At 48.5% G+C, this 21,238-nt stretch overlaps 1 protein-coding gene across 2 annotated transcripts in view; it reads left to right on the top strand.

The window, feature by feature from the left end:
- NAV2 (neuron navigator 2) overlaps positions 1-21,238 on the top strand; it is a 397,887-nt gene that overhangs the window by 355,361 nt on the left and 21,288 nt on the right. For both annotated transcript variants that reach the window (XM_086677817.1, XM_086677818.1), the window contains 9 exons: positions 904-987; positions 1,374-1,485; positions 2,811-2,956; positions 6,283-6,455; positions 14,085-14,238; positions 15,625-15,787; positions 16,511-16,611; positions 18,721-18,816; positions 20,620-20,788. In XM_086677817.1, the coding sequence (XP_086533943.1) occupies positions 904-987; positions 1,374-1,485; positions 2,811-2,956; positions 6,283-6,455; positions 14,085-14,238; positions 15,625-15,787; positions 16,511-16,611; positions 18,721-18,816; positions 20,620-20,788 (1,198 nt within the window). The remainder of the gene's footprint in view (positions 1-903; positions 988-1,373; positions 1,486-2,810; positions 2,957-6,282; positions 6,456-14,084; positions 14,239-15,624; positions 15,788-16,510; positions 16,612-18,720; positions 18,817-20,619; positions 20,789-21,238) is intronic.

Raw genomic sequence — 21,238 nt, 5'->3', positions numbered from 1 at the left:
GTCGTGTTCTAACAGAAGCGTATAAAAGTAGAGAGGGGCCTTGGGGGAAAGTCCTAACTCCCTGGAGGAACAGGGGAAGGTTTCTCCAAGGAGGTAGCAGATGGGCCTTTCGGTGACTTTTTATTAACCAGGGTTATAACAAGCAAAATAATGCCAACCGCTTTGTTCATCCATTTGTTTTTTTTTTTTTTAATTTTTTTTTTTAACGTTTTATTTATTTTTGAGACAGAGAGAGACAGAGCATGAATGGGGGAGGGTCAGAGAGAGAGGGAGACACAGAATCCGAAACAGGCTCCAGGCTCTGAGCCGTCAGCACAGAGCCCAACGCGGGGCTCTACCTCACGGACCGTGAGATCATGACCTGAGCCGAAGTCGGACGCTTAACCGACTGAGCCACCCAGGCGCCCCTTTGTTCCTCCATGTGTACAAACATGCTTGATATGAGCCTCTCCTGTGAGCTTGGCATTTAGTGAACAAAAGTGCCATAGAGCAGAGGAGCTAGAAATGAAGCAGCAGTCACAGGAGTGCATGTGTCTCTGACGGTGACACCATAATGCACATAGGTCGGCAGTCCACGTGCTTTTGAGGGTGAACGTGAGAGAGCCGTCATGAAGGCGTGAGCTTCCATCTCTTGAGAAGGTTGTGTAAAAATTAGGGAGACAGCAGGGAAAGCACATATGAAGGCCCTGAGGTGGGAAGCAGCATGAGATTTTTGAGGATGTGAAAAGCTGGAGTGACTGAATCCCAAAGAGAGATGGAGACTGGGGCTCCAAGGGCTGAAGAATTAGGCGGGGGCTAACTCACATGGCCCCGGTGAGGATTGCAGTCCTTAAGACCCAGCACCCAATAGGCTCTCTTGCCTTGCAGGGTGATCTGACTGAGGTGGTGTCTTTTCTCCTCCAGGCTCACCTGGTGGCAGCCTTTGAACAGAGTCTCGGAAACATGACAATCAGGCTCCAGAGTTTGACCATGACGGCTGAGCAAAAGGTAAAGGAAGAAAGGGTGCTTCCCTCCTCCCTGCTTGGGATGAACAGCAAACCTAAGAATAATACTCTCTTTGGTTCCAGAGAGTAGTAGAGATTTTAGTGCACTTGAACTATGGGAATTGAATCGTGAAGAGTAGGTCTGTTGAGTGCAAAAGTGACCTAAACGAAGGGGCGGCCCCAGCACCCGTGACCCATCTCACAGTCCTATTTCTACGGCTTCTGTGTGCTTATGTGCCCGTTGAAGATTGATGCAACCTAAATACATGGGACAGAGGTTTTGTGGAACTCCTTCGTTCCCTCCCTGCCTGTGCTGAAACCGAGTCGCACTTCTTTTGAGCTCGGTCCAGAATGATGGTAGGGTGACCGGTATTTTTTTCTGTTCCCCAGGATTCAGAGCTGAATGAGTTAAGAAAAACCATCGAGCTGCTAAAGAAACAGAACGCAGCTGCTCAGGCTGCCATTAATGGAGTAATTAACACACCAGAGCTCAACTGCAAAGGTAAAGGAAGGAGAGCAGCCTTCTAGGCCAACAACCTGCCTGCCCTTAGGAGTCCTCCCCTGACAACACACGCTGCAGTCTCCCTGCCCCAGGGTGTGTGTCCACGTCAGTCACTCAGGTCCTGGGAGGCAAACACTTTGAATCCAGTAACTCCAGGCCTCCGGGAAGGTAGCTCTTCCGGCTCAGCCACTTCCCTGCTGTGTCTCAAAAATGGAAGAAAATATGTTTCATCGGCAAAGTGGCGAAGTGTTTCGCTTCACCTGTGTCTTTATGCCTGAAGCCCTTAACCTCAGTCGTGCTCTGGTATTTCCATATCGACTCGGGCTACCCTGAAGTTGGCATCTCTTGTTTGCCCAGGAAAATCTTCCCGAGCGAATTGCTTCATCCGTGTGTGTCTTACTTGCGGGGAGAAATGGAGTTGTGAGGCGGAGTTACCCTCTACCTCCCACAACAGTGGCCTTAGTGGTCATGGTAGAAGTGACGGTGATAGCTAGCATTTATGGAACACGCGCTGTGTTCTAAGCCCCTCCGCTCAGTGTTTTCAATTATTAGTTATCTCGTTCGCTTCCGCAACAACCTTATGAGCGCAGTGCTGGTCCTCTCTGCATCGGGCTGCTTGAGTCACTTCCAGAGTATGAGATGCAGAAGTGGGACTGGAACCCAGGTCTCTCTGACTCTGACACCAGTGCTCTTAGATTTCGTTCTGTGCTCGTGCAGAAAACTGGCTGCAAATTTTATTTCGGTGTCACTGCTCTTTCAGACAGTGTGATTTCTGGCGTCACCGTTATTTCAGCTGTCAGGCCTCCTGAAGAGTAATGACAGGATCGAAATGGGAGGGATTGGCAAGAGCCGGCCAGCCCGAGGAAGCGCAAAGGGCATTCCAGGAAGAGGGAATAGCACACGTTAGGGCCCCGAGATGAGATGGGCTCAGCATCTCCAAGGAGCCAAAAGAAGGCTCGTGAAGCAGGAGCGTACAGAGCAGAATGGGGCTCGGGGTGGCCTGACGATACAGGTGACTTGTCACGGTTCAGAAATAGGATTGGGTGCCTGTCTCAAGCTTGAGAGAGCTGGTGTTAGGGGGGGATTGTCTTGAAGCCTCCCTGACTTCTGTTTGATGAAGCGGATAGAATGGGCCCTCATTGAATTGACTAAAGGGGGCGTAACTTCCACCTGCTCACGGATCTTCAAACCAGCTGCTGAGAGCAGAAGGTGGTGTCTAATGGGAAATACTCGGGTGTGTGTGGATTCAGGTATAAAAGCCATTCCCTGGGACAAAGGACTGGGCTCCAGGCAGCAGCTGCTGATCTCCTGCCTTGGGTCTCCAGGAAATGGTACCTCCCAGTCTGCAGACCTCCGCATCCGCAGACAGCACTCCTCTGACAGCGTCTCCAGCATCAACAGTGCCACCAGCCACTCCAGTGTGGGCAGCAACATAGAGAGTGACTCGAAGAAGAAGAAGAGGAAGAATTGGGTGAGTGTGCATCCCAAGACTTCCGTGGGTCCTAGCAGACCAGTGCCCCCCCCCCCCCCCCGCCAGAAAGAGCCCAGGCTCGCTCTTAACTTCAGAGCATAGGCCTTTGAGAGCGGGTCCAAAGAAGCCTATGGATAGGTTTCTACCAAATTCAGTGCTGTGCTCAGCCAAACACCAGGACTTACGAAACCACCACCACCTTGTAGTTTTTCTGTTTCATGAGACTTTACGTGGCATACTCATCTTCCATTTCATATACATGTTATGTCGTCATCATCCCATGCTATAGCCACAGAGTTCCAGGCACTAGAGCAAGGGTACTCTGCAGTGGTTTCTTCTTAGCTATTCTGGGGTGGAGGGTGTATGTTACCAGTTATCCCGTCATCATTGATAATCCTTATCTGCTTACTGACACAATTGACTGCTGTGACAGCGTTAAACCAACTTTTCTCTAAACAATTTTTGACCGCGTCCTGTAAGTAAAAGTGTCATGGTGTAGGGGCGCCCTGGTGACTCAGTCCGTTAAGCATCCACTCTTGGTTTTGGCTCAGGTCATGATCTCGCAGTTAGTGATTTGGAGCCCCATGTCAGGCTCTGCACTGACAGTGAGGAGCCTGCTTGAGATATTCTCTCTCTCTCTCTCTCTCTCTCTCTCTCTCTTTCTTTCTCCCTCTCTCTCTCTCCAAGAAAGAAAGAAACATTAAAAAAAAAAGTGTCACAATTTAGATGTTAGGAGTTAGGACAAGGTTTTAAAACTGGAGAGTTGTACTTCAGAACAGCGAGTTTGATAGACCCAGTTTCCAATACATTGTTTCTCCATGTTTCCATAATCCCAATGAACTGCTTGAATTTCTGTGCTGTGGTGTCTGGAGCAGTTTTTTTCCCATTCTCCTGGAAATATTTCGCACGCCCGCCATTTTTTTTTTAAGTAAGCTCTACCCCCACCATGGGGCTTGAACTCACCATCCTGAGATCAAGAGTTGCACAGTCCACAGACTGAGCCAGCCAGGAGCCCCCTACCCACCCAGTTTTGGTTGTGTGGAGGCTGTGGAGTTCTGAGACATTTGCTGCCCCCTGTCTTCAGCACAGGGATACCCCAGATTGATCTGAAGGGGGCTAGTGCTCAAAGGGCCCCATCTGTCAGTGCTGACCGCATCGTGTGTTCAGAGTAGCTTCAACGTCTTCATTCATCCCACATACTTCTCCCTCATTTCGTGTTATCTTGGATGGGTGGCGAGGTCTACCAATAGAGGAGTTGAGGTTTGAGTGATTTCGGTTATTGATCGCTTGCGCTGGAAGACTGTAAGGCCGGTTCAGTGCAACCCTGTCCTAATGATTAAATTTTTTGTTACTAACGGCTTTCAGTCAACTCCTTCGCCGTGCCTTTTAGAGGATTAACGTATGTTGCTGTTTCTAATATATTGTTGGTAACTATGGTCTGACTTGATTGTCAAGGTGATGAGAGAGAATTCTTTTCTATGAAAGACAGTGTATATCCATTTTCTCCAATTCAAAAAATAAAACATATTTATTTGCTTTAAGACAGTTCCAGGTTATCGGTAGAATTGGGGAGGATGGATAATTGACACTCTCAGATCATCCCGAAGCTTAATTCCGTCTGATCTTTGCAATCTCCTCTTCCACCCGGCCTTTTACCACAGGGAGAGGCAAGGATTTAGGTTGATGGCTTGTGTACTAGATCCTTCTGTTTCTATAACTGGAAATACGGTGAAAAGCAGGAAATGGGAACTTGATCAACCACACGCTGGACATGCCATTTGTTGTGGATGAAATCCTGATGGGTAAAAAAAATCCCATTAATTATTTCAGAATGGCCTGTTTCTGAATTCTTTAATGGCTAAGAAAACCTCCAGGATGTTTTCAGAAGGAAAGAAGGATTTTAGGAAAAAGGAAATCCCTTTTTTAAAAGACCTTTTTTTGGGGCGCCTGGGTGGCACAGTCGGTTAAGCGTCCGACTTCAGCCAGGTCATGATCTCGCGGTCCGTGAGTTCGAGCCCCGCGTCAGGCTCTGGGCTGATGGCTCGGAGCCTGGAGCCTGCTTCCGATTCTGTGTCTCCCTCTCTCTCTGCCCCTCCCCCGTTCATGCTCTGTCTCTCTCTGTCCCAAAAATAAAAAAATAAAATAAAATAAAAAACGTTGAAAAAAAAATTTTTTTAAATAAAATAAAATAAAAGACCTTCTTTTGAGACAAAACTTAGCTTTTCAGCTCTAGCAAATACGTGCTTGTGGCTCTCAGAGAAGACCCTGCACTTTAACTCTTGATTCTCATTAGAATAAATACTCTCGTTGGACTTTTCAGATCCGTCGCGTGATGTGGGGAATTTGTGAGGTGCCAGTTCCCTGTACCCGATATGGCTAATGAATTTCTCACAAATACCCACTGTTTGAGTAGTAAGCGGGTGGCTGGTTCCCTGCTTGTTCTTACGCGTATGCCAGGGTAGCGGGAACTCCTGAGATCTTCCAAAGGGCTGCACTGGGGCCTAGTGCAGCAGTGAAGCCCTTCTTGCTGAGCGAAGAAGACACAGACATGCCAAAAACAAGTTAAGGCGCAGAGAGATGGCTGATAAAAGACATAGGGTGAGAAGCACTGGAAGGCGAGGGCCGTCATTTCAACTAGACAGAGAAGCTGGAAGAACTCGGACTATAGGGCCTTCCAGAAGCACTGGTCCTTGCCGTTCCTCACGGAGGAAGATGCCCCTGATGCCCTGAAAGATTCACGTTCTTGCCAGAAACCTCCTGTGCGTGTGGTGTTTATCATTAGCCATGTCGTGTCTGAGAAGTCCGAAGCTTTCCCTGTCACTGGCTTTCTCTGTTAAAAATTGTCTTTTTTCCTTCCCCTCCCCCATTTCTGCTTGCGTTTTCCCTGGCAGGTCAATGAGGTAAGCAAGACCACCGTTAATATCAGATACCAAGCTAACCCATCCATTGATATGACTAATCTCACCCGCATCCGCCACCATGTCTGAGCATCCTGCTTTGTTGCTGTGTAACCTCATCCTCCCGACATCCATCTGCTGAGCCAGGCTCTGTCTTGCTGTTGGCATCTAGCCTCGAAGCAGGAGTAGGCATGGAATGTCACCCACAGGTCCAGTCCTTTGAGCTGTCAGCACCAGATAACTCTTCTTCCCTTACTGCACTGATTCAAGAGAGCTGTTGGGAACCTCTGTCATTGGCTGGGGGGGGGGGGGGGGGGTGGGGGGGAGTCGTGGGAGAATTAATTGCTCTTTTGTCTGCATGTCTCTGTGTTGCCGAGGCCTGGGTGTTGGGTGGCAGCCCGTGCCAGGCTGACAGTCTCGGATATTCAGTTACGCAGCTCCTTCAAGCAAGCCTTCGGGAAGAAGAAGTCCCCCAAGTCTGCATCCTCTCATTCAGACATCGAGGAGATGACAGATTCTTCGTTGCCTTCCTCGCCAAAGTTACCACACAATGGCTCCACGGGTTCCACTCCGCTGCTGAGGGGCTCTCACTCCAACTCCCTGTAAGTCTGTCTGTCAGGGACACACGCTGGGCTGATGATGCCTTTGGCCTCTAGGAACTCCCTCAAACAGGAAGGGTTAAGTGTCCTGTTAGGATACATCTGCCCCTTGGGGTCTTGTATGTTGTGTTTCATAGGACTGGGCATTTTCCACCAATGTTTCAGGACTGGAGAGGTTGAAAGAGAAAGGAATCTTCCGTTGTCCCAGTGGCGTTGCTGTAGCAGCCATGAGCAAGTTGCTTAACCTCTCTGTTTACGTTGTTTTATTTGCCAAAGTAGGATAATGGTTCTTGGCTACTTATCCTGTCCTAAGGATTGAACGAGATAAATGGATGGGAAAGAACTACAACCATCTTACTGGGAGGAAAGATGGTGTTACGCGTGTTCACAGTTTTTGCTGAAGTTCCAGTTCATTTTCGTGACAGAGCGTAAAGAGATGATGCCATTCTTCTGCGATCAAAATTTGGTGTTGACTCTTTTCTCCAAGGTCAACACTCAGCATTTGGAAGTTAAAAAAAAATGGAGACGACTCGGTGACAATTGTCTTTACTAAAGGGTTCTATCTTTGGTAAAATGATTCGTCTCCATGAACTCCCCTAGTGAATTAACATACAGTGCAGTATTGGTTTCAGGAGTAGAATTCAGCGATTCATCATCACATACAACACCCAGTGCTCATCACAGCAAGTCCCCCCCCCCCTTAATACCCATCCCCCATCTAGCCCATCTCCCATCCACCTACCCCTGTCGACCCTCTGTTCTCTATCATCAAGAGTCTCTTGTGGTTTGTTTCCATCTCTTCTCTCCCTCCCTTCCCATATGGTCATCTGTTTTGTTTCTTAAATCCCACTGCATATGAGTGAAATCATAGGGTATTTGCCTCTCACTGATTGATTTATTTCACTTAGCATAATACATTCTAGCTCTATCCACGTCATTACAAATGGCAAGATTTCATTCTTTTTGATGGCTGAGTGGTTTACTGATTAACTGAAATCTACGGGTAGTAAATTTTAGATGAGTCAGTTCGTACAGAGCTCCTCGGGAGCGCCGCTGCTCCTGTTAAGTGAGATAGGCGTTTGCTCACGTGACCTTGGCTTCTCTGCTATTCCCCTTGGCAACTAGGTAGGTAGAAGGGAAGAGTCGCCAACCTCCCATGATTTCCACAGAGCACCCACTGATCATTGCTCCATCAGAGGTATAGGGAGACAGTCCTGTGCCCCATCTAATAACAGAAGGCCCAGACTCCACAGACAGAAGTGCGTCAGGAATGGCTTGGGATGGACAAGTGGGGACGCAGGTGTCAGCTCCTGGAATAGTGAGAAAGATTACCCTTGCCCCATAGGACTGCATTCCCTTAGAGACCATGAGTATACCAGGCCAAGAGTGAAAGACCTGGAGCTTGTGTGGTTTGCGGTACTGTTAGTAAGATGAGCCAGTACCCAGGAGAAGAGAGCTGCTGTGGCTGGGGTCCAAACAGCCACTGAGCTAGGGTTGGACAAGGGAGTGGGTCGTTGTAGACACCTCAGTTTCCTCATTGGTAAAAAGGAGATTAATTACATCTGCTTCCCTGGATCCTCGTGAGGGCCTAGTCAGACACTGTGCCTAAAGGGCCTCCTTCCTCTTCTCCTTCAGTCTCAGGAAGCCAGGTATGTGGTGCTGACTCTAAGTCCGCTTAACCATCCAGCCGCCGGAGCTGAAGACAGCAGCACCTGCTGATGACAGCAGCCTGCATAAGTGTCCGAAGGCCAGCTTACCAGATGGGTGCATGCCCTGTGAGCAGGGGGCTCGGCCAGGTCTTTGCAGCGCACCAGCCACGTGGTCACCGTGGAAGACAGAAAGTGGAAGACAGGAAAGCAGCCTAAGGCCTTGAGTTTTTAGCAGTCCCACCCACCCATGAAGTATGGCTCTGTTGGGGAGTCTCCATTTTACTTAGATGAGCAGCTCCACTGAGGACAGGGCCACAGTGCGTCTAGGCCCGTGTTCTTGTGTAAAGAATTAGGTAAATGCCCAAGAGTGTGAGTCCTATTTGACCCGCTAGGTGCCTCAGAAGTTAATAAGAGGCCAGTTGCCTGTGACACACATGCCATCATCCCAGAGCACCTCAGTTTGTCTGGCCAGGAGAAAAAGGAACTCGCCTGTTCCTTATTTGTGGATTTAAACATTGTATGTAACAACCCATGTAAGCGGGGCACAACTCTAGATGTTCTGAAGAGGCCTAAGGTGATGCTCACCAGAGTCCCACCCCTAGGGATTAGGGACCAGCGGGGACACCACCCAGCGTAGCTGTTTTACTTCTGAGCTTCTGCTCTGGCTCTGTGCCAGTCACCAGTTACAAGGGCGTACAAGACGGATAAAGTTCAGTTCTGGTAGACCAGGGCGAAAAGCAGACATCAAACAAGTAAATCTGAATAAACTAGAAAACAGCTCAGGGTTAGGTTAATGCTAGGAATTAAAATAGGGTGTTGGGATACGGAGTACTACAGCAACTGCAGACAGAATGGTCCGGAAAGGAGGCGACATTGCAGCTGAGATCTTCAAGACAAGAGGGACCGTTGGTTAGTTCTGGTCAGTGACCCTAGCTGCTGTAATACATGGAGTCCCAAAGCTCAGAACCCAGTTCTGAGTCGGGCAGCCTGCATGGAAGACTCCTTCCATCTGGATCCAGCCATCCCACTGGATCTGAGTCCTTCGCTGAGTGCTCTGTGTCCAGCCAGCAGGTGAGGTGGGGGAGGGGAGAGAGTGCAGGGGTTTCTAAGAGGGGTTTCTCTTAGAGAGTTTCATGGGCCAGACCTAGAGGAGACACATGTCCTCTCTGTCCACAGTCCACTGAACAGGGTCATCCCACCCACCCACAAGGGAAGAAATGAAATCTCCGCACCCAGGAGGGAAAGGAAATAGACTGTGGGGAGCAGGGCAGCCTTCGCCCCAGATAGTGCAAGGAGCCTCAGGTGGAGACTGGGAACAAGGGATGGCCAGTGTGTGGCCAGTGTGGCTGCGGCATGGTTAGGAAGTAGGAAAGTGGTAAGAAAGGAGGCCATGGAGATAGGCAGGGCCAGACCACGGGAGACTTTGAAGTCAAAGTAAATTTGCATCTGCTTCTATGTGTGATGGGTTATCAGCCGTTGGAGAGGTTTCTTTTGTTTGTTTGTTCTTGAAGTTTATTTAAGTAATCTGTACACACAATGTGGGGGTTGAACTCACGACCCCGACTTCAAGAGCCACTTGCTCTAGCGACCGAGCCAGCCAGACAGCCCATTCACTGGAGAGTTTTAAGCAGGAATGTAAGATCATCTGAATTCATGTTTCACAAAGATCAGTCTCCTTCCTGTAGATAAGGAATAGAGAGGAAGGGCAACCACATAAGAGGCCAATAGCACTCTCCTCCTCATCCTCCCCACGATGGCCTGGTTCGTGTCCTTTGAGCACTCTAATCACACCCCCTTGCCCTTTCTTTGTTCTCTGCCTGGTACACTCTTCCTCTAGATATTCTCTTCCTTCATGTCTCTGTTCAGTGTTACCTTTTCAGTAATGCCTTGTCTGTGCACCTTGTGTAAAATAATGCCCCCATGACCGCCAGCACTCCCCATCACCTCCCTTTCCCCTGTTTTATTTTTTACCATGGCACATACCACCACCTGACGTGTAGATTGCCCCAGGTTATTTGTTTTTTGTACCCCCCCCTCTGCCAACACACACACCGCCACGCAAAAATCTACAGTATAAGCTGCATGGAGGTAGATACCATTGGATTTGTAGACGTTCAGATCGTAAGTGAAACAAATGGTAATTCATAGCACAGGTGAGTTTAAGATGTGTTCAAGAAGAAAGTTGACAGCACATGGTGATGTGGAGTGTGAGGGGAAAGAGAAGAATAATCCTCGAATATTCCTAGGTTTGCAACTTGAGTACCTGGGTATGTGAAGGTATTGTTTCTTGAATCGGTAAGAGGTGCAGATGGGGCAGAGTGGGGGGAGCATCAGGAGCTCTGGTTTGGCTATTTGAAGTCAGAGCTGCTCAGGAGGCATCCACATGGACATGCCAACCAGCCTGGGACTCCTGGAGGCGTAGATCTGGTGGACATGGGCTCATAGGTGGTATTGAAAGCTGGAATCTGGAGGGTTCTCTACGGGGTTGAATGGAGATGGAAAAGAGCCAGAGGGCCAAGGACTGAACTTTGGGTGCTCTGAAGAGAAAGGAGAGCAGCCAGCGAGATGAGAGGAGGTGGGAGGAAAACAGAAGCAGAGAGAAGAAACTTCTGGTAGCAGGGTCAAGTGCTGCTGGGTGGCCAGGGAGGATGAGGAAGAGAAAGAGAGGATGCCGCACTGGGCTGTGCAGCGCTCCCAGCGGCCACTGCGAGAAGGCTCCCTCCAAACCACTTTCCCCGGAGGGATCGGGTGGGGCAGACTCTGGGCACTGCTGACCTTCTCTGACATTCCACAGCATCCATGCACACTGGAGATGTTTGTTTTGGGTCTGGTTTTCCAAAGGGTGGGCAGAGAGCAAATGCTTCTTTCCAACCTTGAAGGGTTTGTAAGAATGTGCAAATCTAGATGTGAGAGGAAGTTCAAAGAAGAAACCCGAGGCAGAGAAGTGGAGGGTGGGGTAGGGGGCTCAGAAAAGTTCCTACCCTGTGGGCGAAAGGAATGGTAACGTGGGAAGGCAGTGTTTCCCATACTGGAGGCATTTAAAATTAGGTATGCCACCAACCCTGCCTTTGGGCCAAGACAGTGGAAATTTGGGAGTATCATGTTAGGGACTGAGTAGGAGAAAATCTACATCAGGTTGCTTCAGGAAGTAGTCCATGAAGTGGATGAGCATGTATTGAGTGCCTGCTGGATATAATTCAGGAGCATGGGCTCTAGAGTTACGTAGACCCACCAGACTTGATCCTGATTTTGTCATTTTGGGGAGCGGGGAGGCTTGTTGTTATTTTTTAATGTTTATTTGTTTTTGAGGGAGAAAGATCATGAGCAGGGGAGGGGCAGAGAGAGATGGGGACAGGGGATCCAAAGCGACCTCTGTGCCGACAGCAGAGAGCCCAATGCAGCACTCACACTCATGAACTGTGAGATCATGACCTGAGCCAAAACCAAGAGCCGGGCACTTAAACAACGGAGCCACCCAGCTGCCCATGATTCTGTCATTTTTAATGGGCCTGTTAATATCTCTAGGACTCCTCCCCCCCACCCCCCTTTTAAAAGGAGATCATGGCAATACCTCTTCAAGGAGTTGTTAGTAGATGTAGTAAATTAAATAATACGCTTCACATGCCTGGCATAGTCATTTGTGTATTCCATATGAATTTACTGAGCACCTGTTATATTTGATCAGTGTGATCAGACACCAGAAATGATGCAGAGAACCCTGGTCCTGGAGCAGCCAGCCATGTAGGGGGTAACCTGTTGAGTGCAACCAAATTATCAGAGATGTACAAAGGTCTAGCATGGAAGGAACCAAGGGAAAAAGTGCTGTCCTTGACAAGAGGGATAGATAGAGACTAAAACCTAGCTGGGGCTGCTGCAGAAGAACTTAATTTTCAGGGCACATAGCCGACTCAGTCAGTGGAGCATGACACTCTTGATCTTGGGGTTGTGGGTTCAAGCCCCACGTTGTTGGGTGTAGAGATTGCTTGAAAACAAAATCTTTAAAAAAAAAAAAAAAACCTTAATTTTCAACATCTCTGTGCTAAGTAGGAGGACATCCCCTCTCCTTGGCCAAGCTTCACAAGGTAGCTCATGTGATACAGCCCACAGGGGTGGGTGCTGAGGAAGTCTTGTCTGTCTTGTTGAGGAAGCTTCTGGGGAAAATGTACAGATCATGTGAAGGAGACTGGGGCAAAATGCCTTGCCCTGGAGCGCCAGACGCACCCGACTGATGGTGTGAATGGAGGCTAACTGTTCTCTACAGTGAATTGGAGCCTTCCAAGTCTGTGCAGGGCGTGGTTTAGAGAAGCCTGGAGTGTCACAATGGAATTTTGCTCAGACTTTACTCTCCATTTAAACCAGGAACCCGTACTCCTCTCTCAAGAAGAAACTAGTGTTTGCAAGCTCCCACTGCAAACCTTGCAAACCAGAAAGGCATGACCATTTAGTTAAACCTTACAAACTATAGCCTACTCACAGCACAGAGAGGGGTGAGGGTTGGGGGAGGGGCAAGATCTGATTTCTAGAGACATTTTCTAGCCCTCTTAGTCCCAGATCTGTTGGCCTCGGTTTGTCATGGGTATAGAATGGGAATGATCATAATATTTTCAGGAGTGAGAGTTTTTAGAAGATTTTAAAGCCAAGAAACTCCCTTGGCTACTGACAACTTCTAAAAGTAGGAGGTGGTTTTCCTCTCTTTGCATCCCTCAAATGAAAACCATTCAGGTGTAGGTCAAGAAAATAACAACAGAACAGTTTGGCTATTCAGGTGTTAAATTTTTCTTCTAGTCCTTTCTGCCCCCCAAATACAATTACACTTCTTTCAACGATTATAAATGGTTTCCCCCTGGCAATGAACACTTCCACACCCTCAACCCGTTTTACAGGTCAGGCTTTTTTTGGCCTCAGATCCAGAATTTGGTCTTGGAGAGCAGGCTGCACAGTTATTTCTGCAGAGACCACATGTTCATCATATCTTTCAGAGATAATCAGCCTCAGCTTTGTAACTTTAGGAACATGTCCTTTTTTTTTTTTTTTTTTTTTCCAGTCTTCAGTCCAAGAAATGTCAAAGCTTCTTATTCTGGATCACCCCTCACCCCAGAACCAATGATCTTTGAAATCACCATCCTTTTTTTTTTTTTTTTTCCATAGAACCACCTTTTCTAACATGGAGATTTGGTCTTCCACTTAGTGCTGACCTGCCAGGTATCCGAACAGCAAACCTGACTAATCACATAGGGAACCCAGCCTAGAAGGTGATAATGGCATATGGGTGGAAAGGACGACACTGAAAAACGCTGTTGCTCAATTTTCACCTAAAACTGGCTTCTGTATCCTATCACCCTGTCTGCTGACTGTGCACGATGTTTCCCTTCCTTGCTGAGAGCTTATGAAGCAGTGTGGAAGGGTGGGGGAAGGAAGGAATGTTGTTCTCTCAAGACACTTTCAAAAGACTGAGTTTCAGAATGTGACCAAAAATAGACTAACTCCCTCCACAGGAATCTTTAGGTTACTTTCATTTGGGGGCAAATAAAAATCACTCCTCAGCTTTCTGACCTTAGAGTGTCTAATCTTTAAAACAGACAGTTGACCTTCCTTCTCTGAGTGGGTTCAGATCTCAAGGAGCCTGTGGTGTCATTAAAGGGGCCCAGCTGGGTACACATTGGAGGGGGGGGGGGGTGGTTTCAAGCCCCAAAGGTTACTACTCCCTTTGGCCAGCTCCTGCTTATCCCAGATTATTGGAACTTTGTCGAAAGGCACACCAAAGCCATTCTGAGTGTCAGAGCTCTGCAAGGGAAGATGGTAATACAATATGTGAATTTCAGGTGCTTTGATCTTCTTGCCTCCAGGAAGCACTGGGAAGATGGTTAGACAGGGTCACTGCTGCACAGGCCTGCTGATGGATGTGGACCAGTGGTCAGTGGAGGACTGGAGGGAGATGAACTCAGAGCTGTTCTCATCAGTAACACCCACCCCCCTTCCCTAGAATTTCAGAGTGCATGGACAGTGAAGCCGAGACAGTCATGCAGCTCCGAAATGAGCTGAGAGACAAGGAGATGAAGCTGACAGACATCCGCCTAGAAGCCCTCAGCTCCGCACACCAGCTCGACCAGCTCCGGGAGGCCATGAACAGGATGCAGGTGAGCCCGGGAGCATGGGCTGGGCCCAAGGCTGTCTGGGGAGGGAGTGGCAGGAGGCTGCTCTCTGCCAAGCTAGGGCTGCAGACCGTTGCAGCCCTCTGCTTTCCTAGCCTCTTTCTCTCTTTTCTCTTTCTTTTCCAAAGCAGCGAGGCTCCTCCTCTTTTCATGTCCTCCCGGATATTGCCCAAAGATGAGTCTTTTCAAGGTATAGGAGGAACCATGCATCTCCCCTTTGTGTAACTTTCAGTGGCTCTGCCATTGGCTCTTACAAGTTCATTTATTTATTTTTGAGAGAGAGCAAGCTGGGGAGGGGCAGAGAGAGGAAGAGAAAGGATCCCAAGCAGGCTCCACACTGCCGGCACAGAGCCTGACATGGGGCTCGAACTCAAACCGTGAGATCATGACCTGAGCCAAAACCAAGAGCCGGATGCTCAGTCTACTGAGCCACCCAGGCGCCCCCCTTTTTGCTCATAATCTACTACCCACCTATTCACAGTTCTACTTTCCAGACTCAACTCAATGGCCAGAGGGAGCCCCTGCTCCCTTTGGCTGCTCAGGGATTTCTGTTTCATCTAGTTCCCTCCACAAGGATCTCTTTCTGCACATCTGATTTGGACCCTTTCCTCAAAGTTGAGCCTCTTACTCTGCAAAGTTTTCCCAGGCCCTGCATTCTGGAAGCGTTAGTGCCCTCGTCTGAATTCCTATAGATTTGTTCTTACAACCCCTTGCCTTCCATCATGGATTGGAAGGCATTTGGGTCTTTTAGCTTTTTTTTTTTTTTTTTTTTGCATCCCTTTCTCAGGCTGTAGCACCCATGCTTTGCACATAGTAGGGTTTTCTCTAAATATTCATAAAAATGAAAGAGCCCTGTGGGCTCTGCCAAACGGGACCTCACTGGAGGACAGCATCTTCCAAAGGGGGTTCCATGGAACACTTGTTCCAGGAGAGCCTCAGCGAAAGGAAAACTCTTTGATCAACTGTGTTGAGGGTTGCTACTTATTGTGTGCCCCTCTGAGTTCCCCAGTGCAGAGGAGTTCATAAAGCCTCTGAGTCCTGCAGGAAAGACACCTGTCAAGCCCAGAGTCACTCAAACCTCTTAGATTGTAGGCCCCTTTTTCACTTAGGACTCGGGCAGCAGACTCTGGGAAACATTTCTGAGTTCTTTTCAGAGGCCATCTCTCTGAAAGGATGGCCCTTGCCCTGCCAGACAGGTCTTGTATATATGCAAACAGCAAGCACAGCCGAATCTCTCTGGCAGTGTGACTGACAGCCTCGGCTGGGGTACCCACTTGATCCCTGCAGGGAACCTTCCAATTCCTCCTCCAGAGTAAGGCTCGTCCGCGTTACCTCCACCTAGTAAGTGAACCTCTCCCTTACTCTTCGCAGAGTGAGATAGAGAAGCTGAAAGCTGAGAACGACCGGCTAAAGTCGGAGTCTCAAGGCAGCGGGTGCAGCCGGGCGCCCTCCCAGGTGTCGCTCTCCGCCTCCCCTAGGCAGTCCATGGGCCTCTCCCAGCACAGCTTGAACCTCACCGAGTCAACCAGCCTGGGTGAGTGGCATCACGGGACTGGGGGCAGGTCGGGGCCTGCAGCTGGCACTCCACTCTCCAAGCAAGAGCCCCGAGATAAGCAGGTGAACAGATCAAATGGAGAGGCAACAGGCGTGTGTGCACTTGGGGTGTGTGTGTGTGTCTGGGTGTGCGTCTGCTACCAACATGAGCCCAGCCGTTAGACTGCTGTCATGCTTTGCTCCAGTGCCCCGAATTCTCCAAGCCACACGCTTGGATCCTCTCGTCCACCATGTTGAGTTCCGTTTGATCCATTTGAAGAGGCTGTGACCTGCAAGCCGAATGCTGCATAGAAACCCCGTAGTAGCAGGTCCCAGTTGGGGCAATGGCTTGGTGTACATACGGTCTTCCCGCCTTCAGGATGGATTCCAGGCCGGCACCGTAACTAGCCAACACGATCTAGGTTTTCTTTGTAAGCATATTGAGGCTGGCGCTTTGATTTCTTACCCATGATGCTGCGTTGCTGTCGTTTTGGTTGAGCCTCTGCCTCGCACTTCCATTTGGCAAGGTACATCGTCAGCCTGCTGGCTCCTCGGTCGGTCCACCGTTGGTTTCTGTGGTTGCATTCTCCATTCCGCCCTCCCCCCTTCCCCGCACCCCGACACCTGGTTTGTCCCGCTGCCGTGCGGACAAGCAGCGGGGGTGTCAGGAAGCCGGCTTTGCTGTCCCCATGTGCCTAAGGCTGTTGATGTTTTCCATTCGCAGACATGTTGCTGGATGACACTGGTGAATGCTCGGCTCGGAAGGAAGGAGGCAGGCATGTTAAGATAGTTGTCAGCTTTCAGGAGGAAATGAAGTGGAAGGAGGTTAGTTGGATCCCTTTCCCTGCTCTGCTTGTCCCTTCCCCCAGGTAGAACTACCTAGCTTAGTGATGTCATCGTCAAACCGGATCACCTCAGCACCTGAGGTGATCTGGAAGTACTACTAACCCCTTCCTTCACTAACCATAATCCCCAGCAGCATCTTGACACAATTAAAGGGAGCAAACGGCTCTTCCCTCCCTCTCTTGTTTGCAAAGTCTAATAAAAGGTGCTAAAAATATTCCCCTGCTGCCTTTCCACGGAACCAACTAAACACTGCCATCAGTCAGAAATGGCCTTTCTGAGGTCATGTGTTCCTAAAGCACTTCTGAGGCAGCTAAGCACCGTGAGCACAGAAGGCACAGAAGCAAACTGACCAATCCCAGCTGACCCGAGAGCACCCGTTTTGCCCGGTGTTCAGAGACTGCGGAGAACGTGGGAGACTGAGGTGGCCCGGTGACACACGTGGCTAAAAGTGAAGCCAGTGGGGCGTCCTGACTCCCCGAAGCTGAGGAATCTCAGTTTTCTGAGGAGTTTCTGTTCTCTTCCAGAGTCTGAGGAGGCCACACCCGCACTAGGGACTATTTTGGGGTAGGGGTGGGGGTTGACAAAGTTCATTTTTAGTCACTGATTAAATCCAAATGACCATCTCATATAAGTGGAGAAAGACTTCACAAGTCGCTATTTCAAGTCCTCTTCAGTTTTTTGTTGGATGTTTCTCAGCATTCTCGCCAACACACTATTTGTAGTCTCGGAGTGCTAGGGAACCCACAGTGCCCACCGAAACAAAGCGTGTGCGGCCAGACTTTCTTTGCCAGAGGATTCCGCTGTGTGGCTGGCCCTTGAGTCTTACGGGAGGGGATAGGTCCAGAGTTTGGAGCTGCCAGTGATTTTCTCATCATCTAGCCTAAAAAAGATCCAATACATATAAAGAGCTCCATTTTCAGAGCTTGACTAGTGATAGGACTATCAGGGGAAAATCCATTCTTGGAACATTCTTGTAAAAAAAAAAAAAAAATCGGGATACCTGTGGATTTGCATCATTCTCGTGGTCCTCAACATGAACAGGTAAATTGTACATTTCCCAAAAGTTTGAGTCCCTCTTAAAAATTGGATCACCACAGCATCCAGATGAAGTTGGTTGACCAGATGATGTCACCTCAGTTTACAACTGAGAAACATAATGCCTAAGCATCACTTACTTAAGATTACAAGGGAGCTGGGGAGGCCAGATCTTCTCACTGCAAGGCCGGTGCTCTTTTCTCCGATGATTTTGCTTAATTGCCACATATGCCACTGTCCCCCCACCCCCTGCTGCCACCCTCGTATTTCTGTATCCTTATGAGCATGTCAGATCTAAGATTTTAAAATCCAACAAAACGGAATGTTCTATTAGTTTTTGTTACTGTCGTGATTAGTTAGCCCTGACCATGCAGAGCCCTGGGCACACAAATTCAAAAGAAAGAGAAAAGGAGTATTTTTTTATGAACTTCCCAGAGTTTTGTTTTCTGAATCGAGTATGTTTTAATTAGCAGAAAAGCAATACACGTTCTTAAAAAGAAGACAAAAATTGAACATACTCTATCCTGAGGGAGTTTAAGATTTGGCAAGGAGACAAACTTGACTTACAAGTAAGACATAGATACCTAAAAATAAACAAGTATAGAAGATATCAATATATAAGTTACGTACGGAACCACTGAAGCATGTCAGCTCTGAGCCTGGTGGATTAATCACTGAAGGCTTCTTAGAAGAGGTGAGTTTGCAAGCAAGGTTTGGAAAGGGAGAGATGGCAGATAGGAGAGGGGAAAGCATTCCAGGCAAGGGATGTGATCTACGCACCTACACAAGGTATACCTTTGGTAGAAGGTCCTAGATTCCAGAGAGGAGATCCTCTTTTCCTGACCCACGGATTGGTATTTTTGCAGTGGAGTGGGAAAGATTTAAGACCGTTGCATTCGATCTAAGTTAAATCGTAATCTGGTGTTAAAACAAATAGGACTTTTATTTCCCTCTCAAACCATTGGTGGAGTTCTAAGGCAATCTGAGTCCTTGCTAACGTGTGTCAAAAAAGATTCACCTGTTTTTCCCCTGCATACATTTCCTTACCCTTAGGATTCCAGACCACACCTCTTTCTTATTGGCTGCATTGGAGTTAGTGGCAAGACGAAGTGGGATGTGCTCGATGGGGTGGTTAGACGACTCTTCAAAGTAAGTGTCTAAGAAGACAGCTGCAGTAGTCTGCCTGAAGTGGGTGCCTGGGCTCAGGGAGGGAAGGGGCGGTCTGTGTCCCGAACCTGGCCACTTCTTGGGCCTGCTCCCCACCCCATCCTTGTGTTGCTGGCTGGGACTTGTCCCCTGGCACTCAAGTAACAGGAAAATGGTAAGTACAGACTGATGATTGCCCACACTGTTCTCGGATACCCTTGGCAGTGATTGGCCAGCCAGCGAGGGTCATCTCCCCAGCCTTGATGGAGTATTTGAGCCTCTTGTGGTGAGCTGCTTATGTTCAAATTCTCCCTTCACCTTAGAAGCGTGTCCTGTTGAATACGCTTTGGAGTGAGTGCCCTGTGGCCAAAGCTAAAACGTCAAATTTCCATTCTTCATTTCGGGAGGATTTGACCTGACTTGCCCAGCATCCTTGCCAACACTGCAGAGTCTGTGATCTGTGCTTCATGTAACATTAACATCTCATCAATGGCCAGAGTCAAGGATATCGGCATAGTTATTTTTGTAGTTGTTCTACTGGAGTGGGTGGGTGTTTGTCACAGGAGAGATAACTAATGAGTCCTGAAGTGAACCTTCAATCACAAGGTGGTTTTGGAAGAAGCTTTTCATACATGTTTTTTCTATCGTCCTGAAGTGAGTCAGCAATCCTATGTGTTCATTAATCATATCCCCTGAGCAATAATGGTAACCTATATTTTTGGTGCTAGGGGTCATGCTAACATAACCCCAATTTATCTTCAGGCCTGTGAGGAAGGTCCTATTAGTTTCCCACTTAAAGAGGAGGAAAGTGAGGCTCAGATCACGTCACTTGCCCAAGGTCGTGGACCTAGAAGTCAACCATGTTGGTCTAATTGAGCTGGTCTGACTTCAAAACCTGACTTAACTAGTATACTCCAGTCTTTTTCTAGCATCTGGTTTCAGCTGGTTTCACACACAGGAACTTCTGTTCTCTGACCAGAGATCATTCCCCGTCTTGGCAGGCTGCAGAAATGTGACTGGGCAAGAGATGTGAATGGCTGAGGGCAACCCACTCCTGCTGCCTAGAGCCAAAACCTTAATTCTGCTGATGGGCAGTCGGGACATCCTTGGATCAAAACGACCAACAGTTTGGGCTGAAAAGATCCTGTTGGGGCATCATATGTGAGGAAGTGAGACCATTAAAGGTAGAGAGGCCTGTTACCAGTATTTCACATCAAGTCATTGTCCAGCCACCACCTAGCCCATGGACCTTTGGTCCAAGTTCACTGACCTAAAACCTTTTGGTCACTTACCTCAGAGGGAACACCTTCCAAATTAAACCCAACTTTTCCTGTTTAAAGATCAGGAGCTGTTTTTTTTCTTGCAGCCCCGGGGCTTGTTCCCTTTGTCATCGGTGTAGTCTTTGTTCTGAGCCAAGGAAAGGGGCCAGTGGAGGGATTTCTTGTCAGAATTACTTTCTCGTGCATTTTCCAGCACTATTCACAGGCCCTGGCACCTTAAGGACTTCAGCTGAACTGACGCAACGCAGCCTAAGTTTTCCTTGCTTGGTTCATCCAGACTAAACGTTCACGATTGTGTTAGGGCTCCCCCCACATCACTAACCAAATAAATCTGTACTTTAAGAGGCCTGTGATACTTGGGAATCATCCCCATGGAAAGCCAGCTCTTCTCACCTCGTTCCACAGCTCGGTTTCAACCCAGGCGTCAACTGAGAAAGAAAATGACCATAAATCACCCAAGGAAAACATGAGTCATGGGCAGATTCTAGCCACATCTTTGATAGGGTCTTGATTTTATTCTTCCCAGGAGTACATCATTCACGTCGACCCCGTGAGTCAGCTGGGGCTGAATTCAGATAGCGTTCTGGGCTACAGCATTGGGGAAATCAAGCGCAGCCACACCTCGGAGACCCCCGAGCTTCTTCCCTGTGGCTATCTGGTCGGAGAGAACACGACCATCTCCGTGACTGTCAAAGGTAACTCGGCCGATTGTGGAGGTCGGAGTTTTCAAGAATTGAGCTTTTGTCTTGTGACTTGGCAAAACATGGTTGGAAATCATGGCCACAGTTTTGTTTGCACATGTGTGGGGGGTGGGGTTGGTTTCTCCTCCCCCACCCCCGCCCCACTGCAACCGCAGTCATTCTTACCTAAGCAAGTTGAACGGTTTTTTAGCTTTTTCAACCACCACCGGAAACAAACAATTTTAGTTTATTGCCGAAATTATATAACAAAACGTCCCATTAGCCTTCTGACTCTAAGATGATGGAATCTTAATAACCCTGCTGAAGTGGGGCTCCACCAATACCAGTGGACTCCTCTTGCCAGCTAGCCTTGGACATGGTCCCATTCTATGGATGGGAGCCACAATCTGCTCTAGAGGCATTGCTCAGAGCACTCTGATGAAATTTCTGAAGCTCTTGCCCACA

This window comes from Puma concolor, chromosome D1, assembly GCF_028749965.1.
Source record: "Puma concolor isolate L17-30 chromosome D1, mPumCon1.1.hap2, whole genome shotgun sequence".
Taxonomy (NCBI): domain Eukaryota; kingdom Metazoa; phylum Chordata; class Mammalia; order Carnivora; family Felidae; genus Puma; species Puma concolor.
Note: the sequence above shows the minus strand (reverse complement) of the source record. Positions and strands in the feature narration are given on the sequence as shown.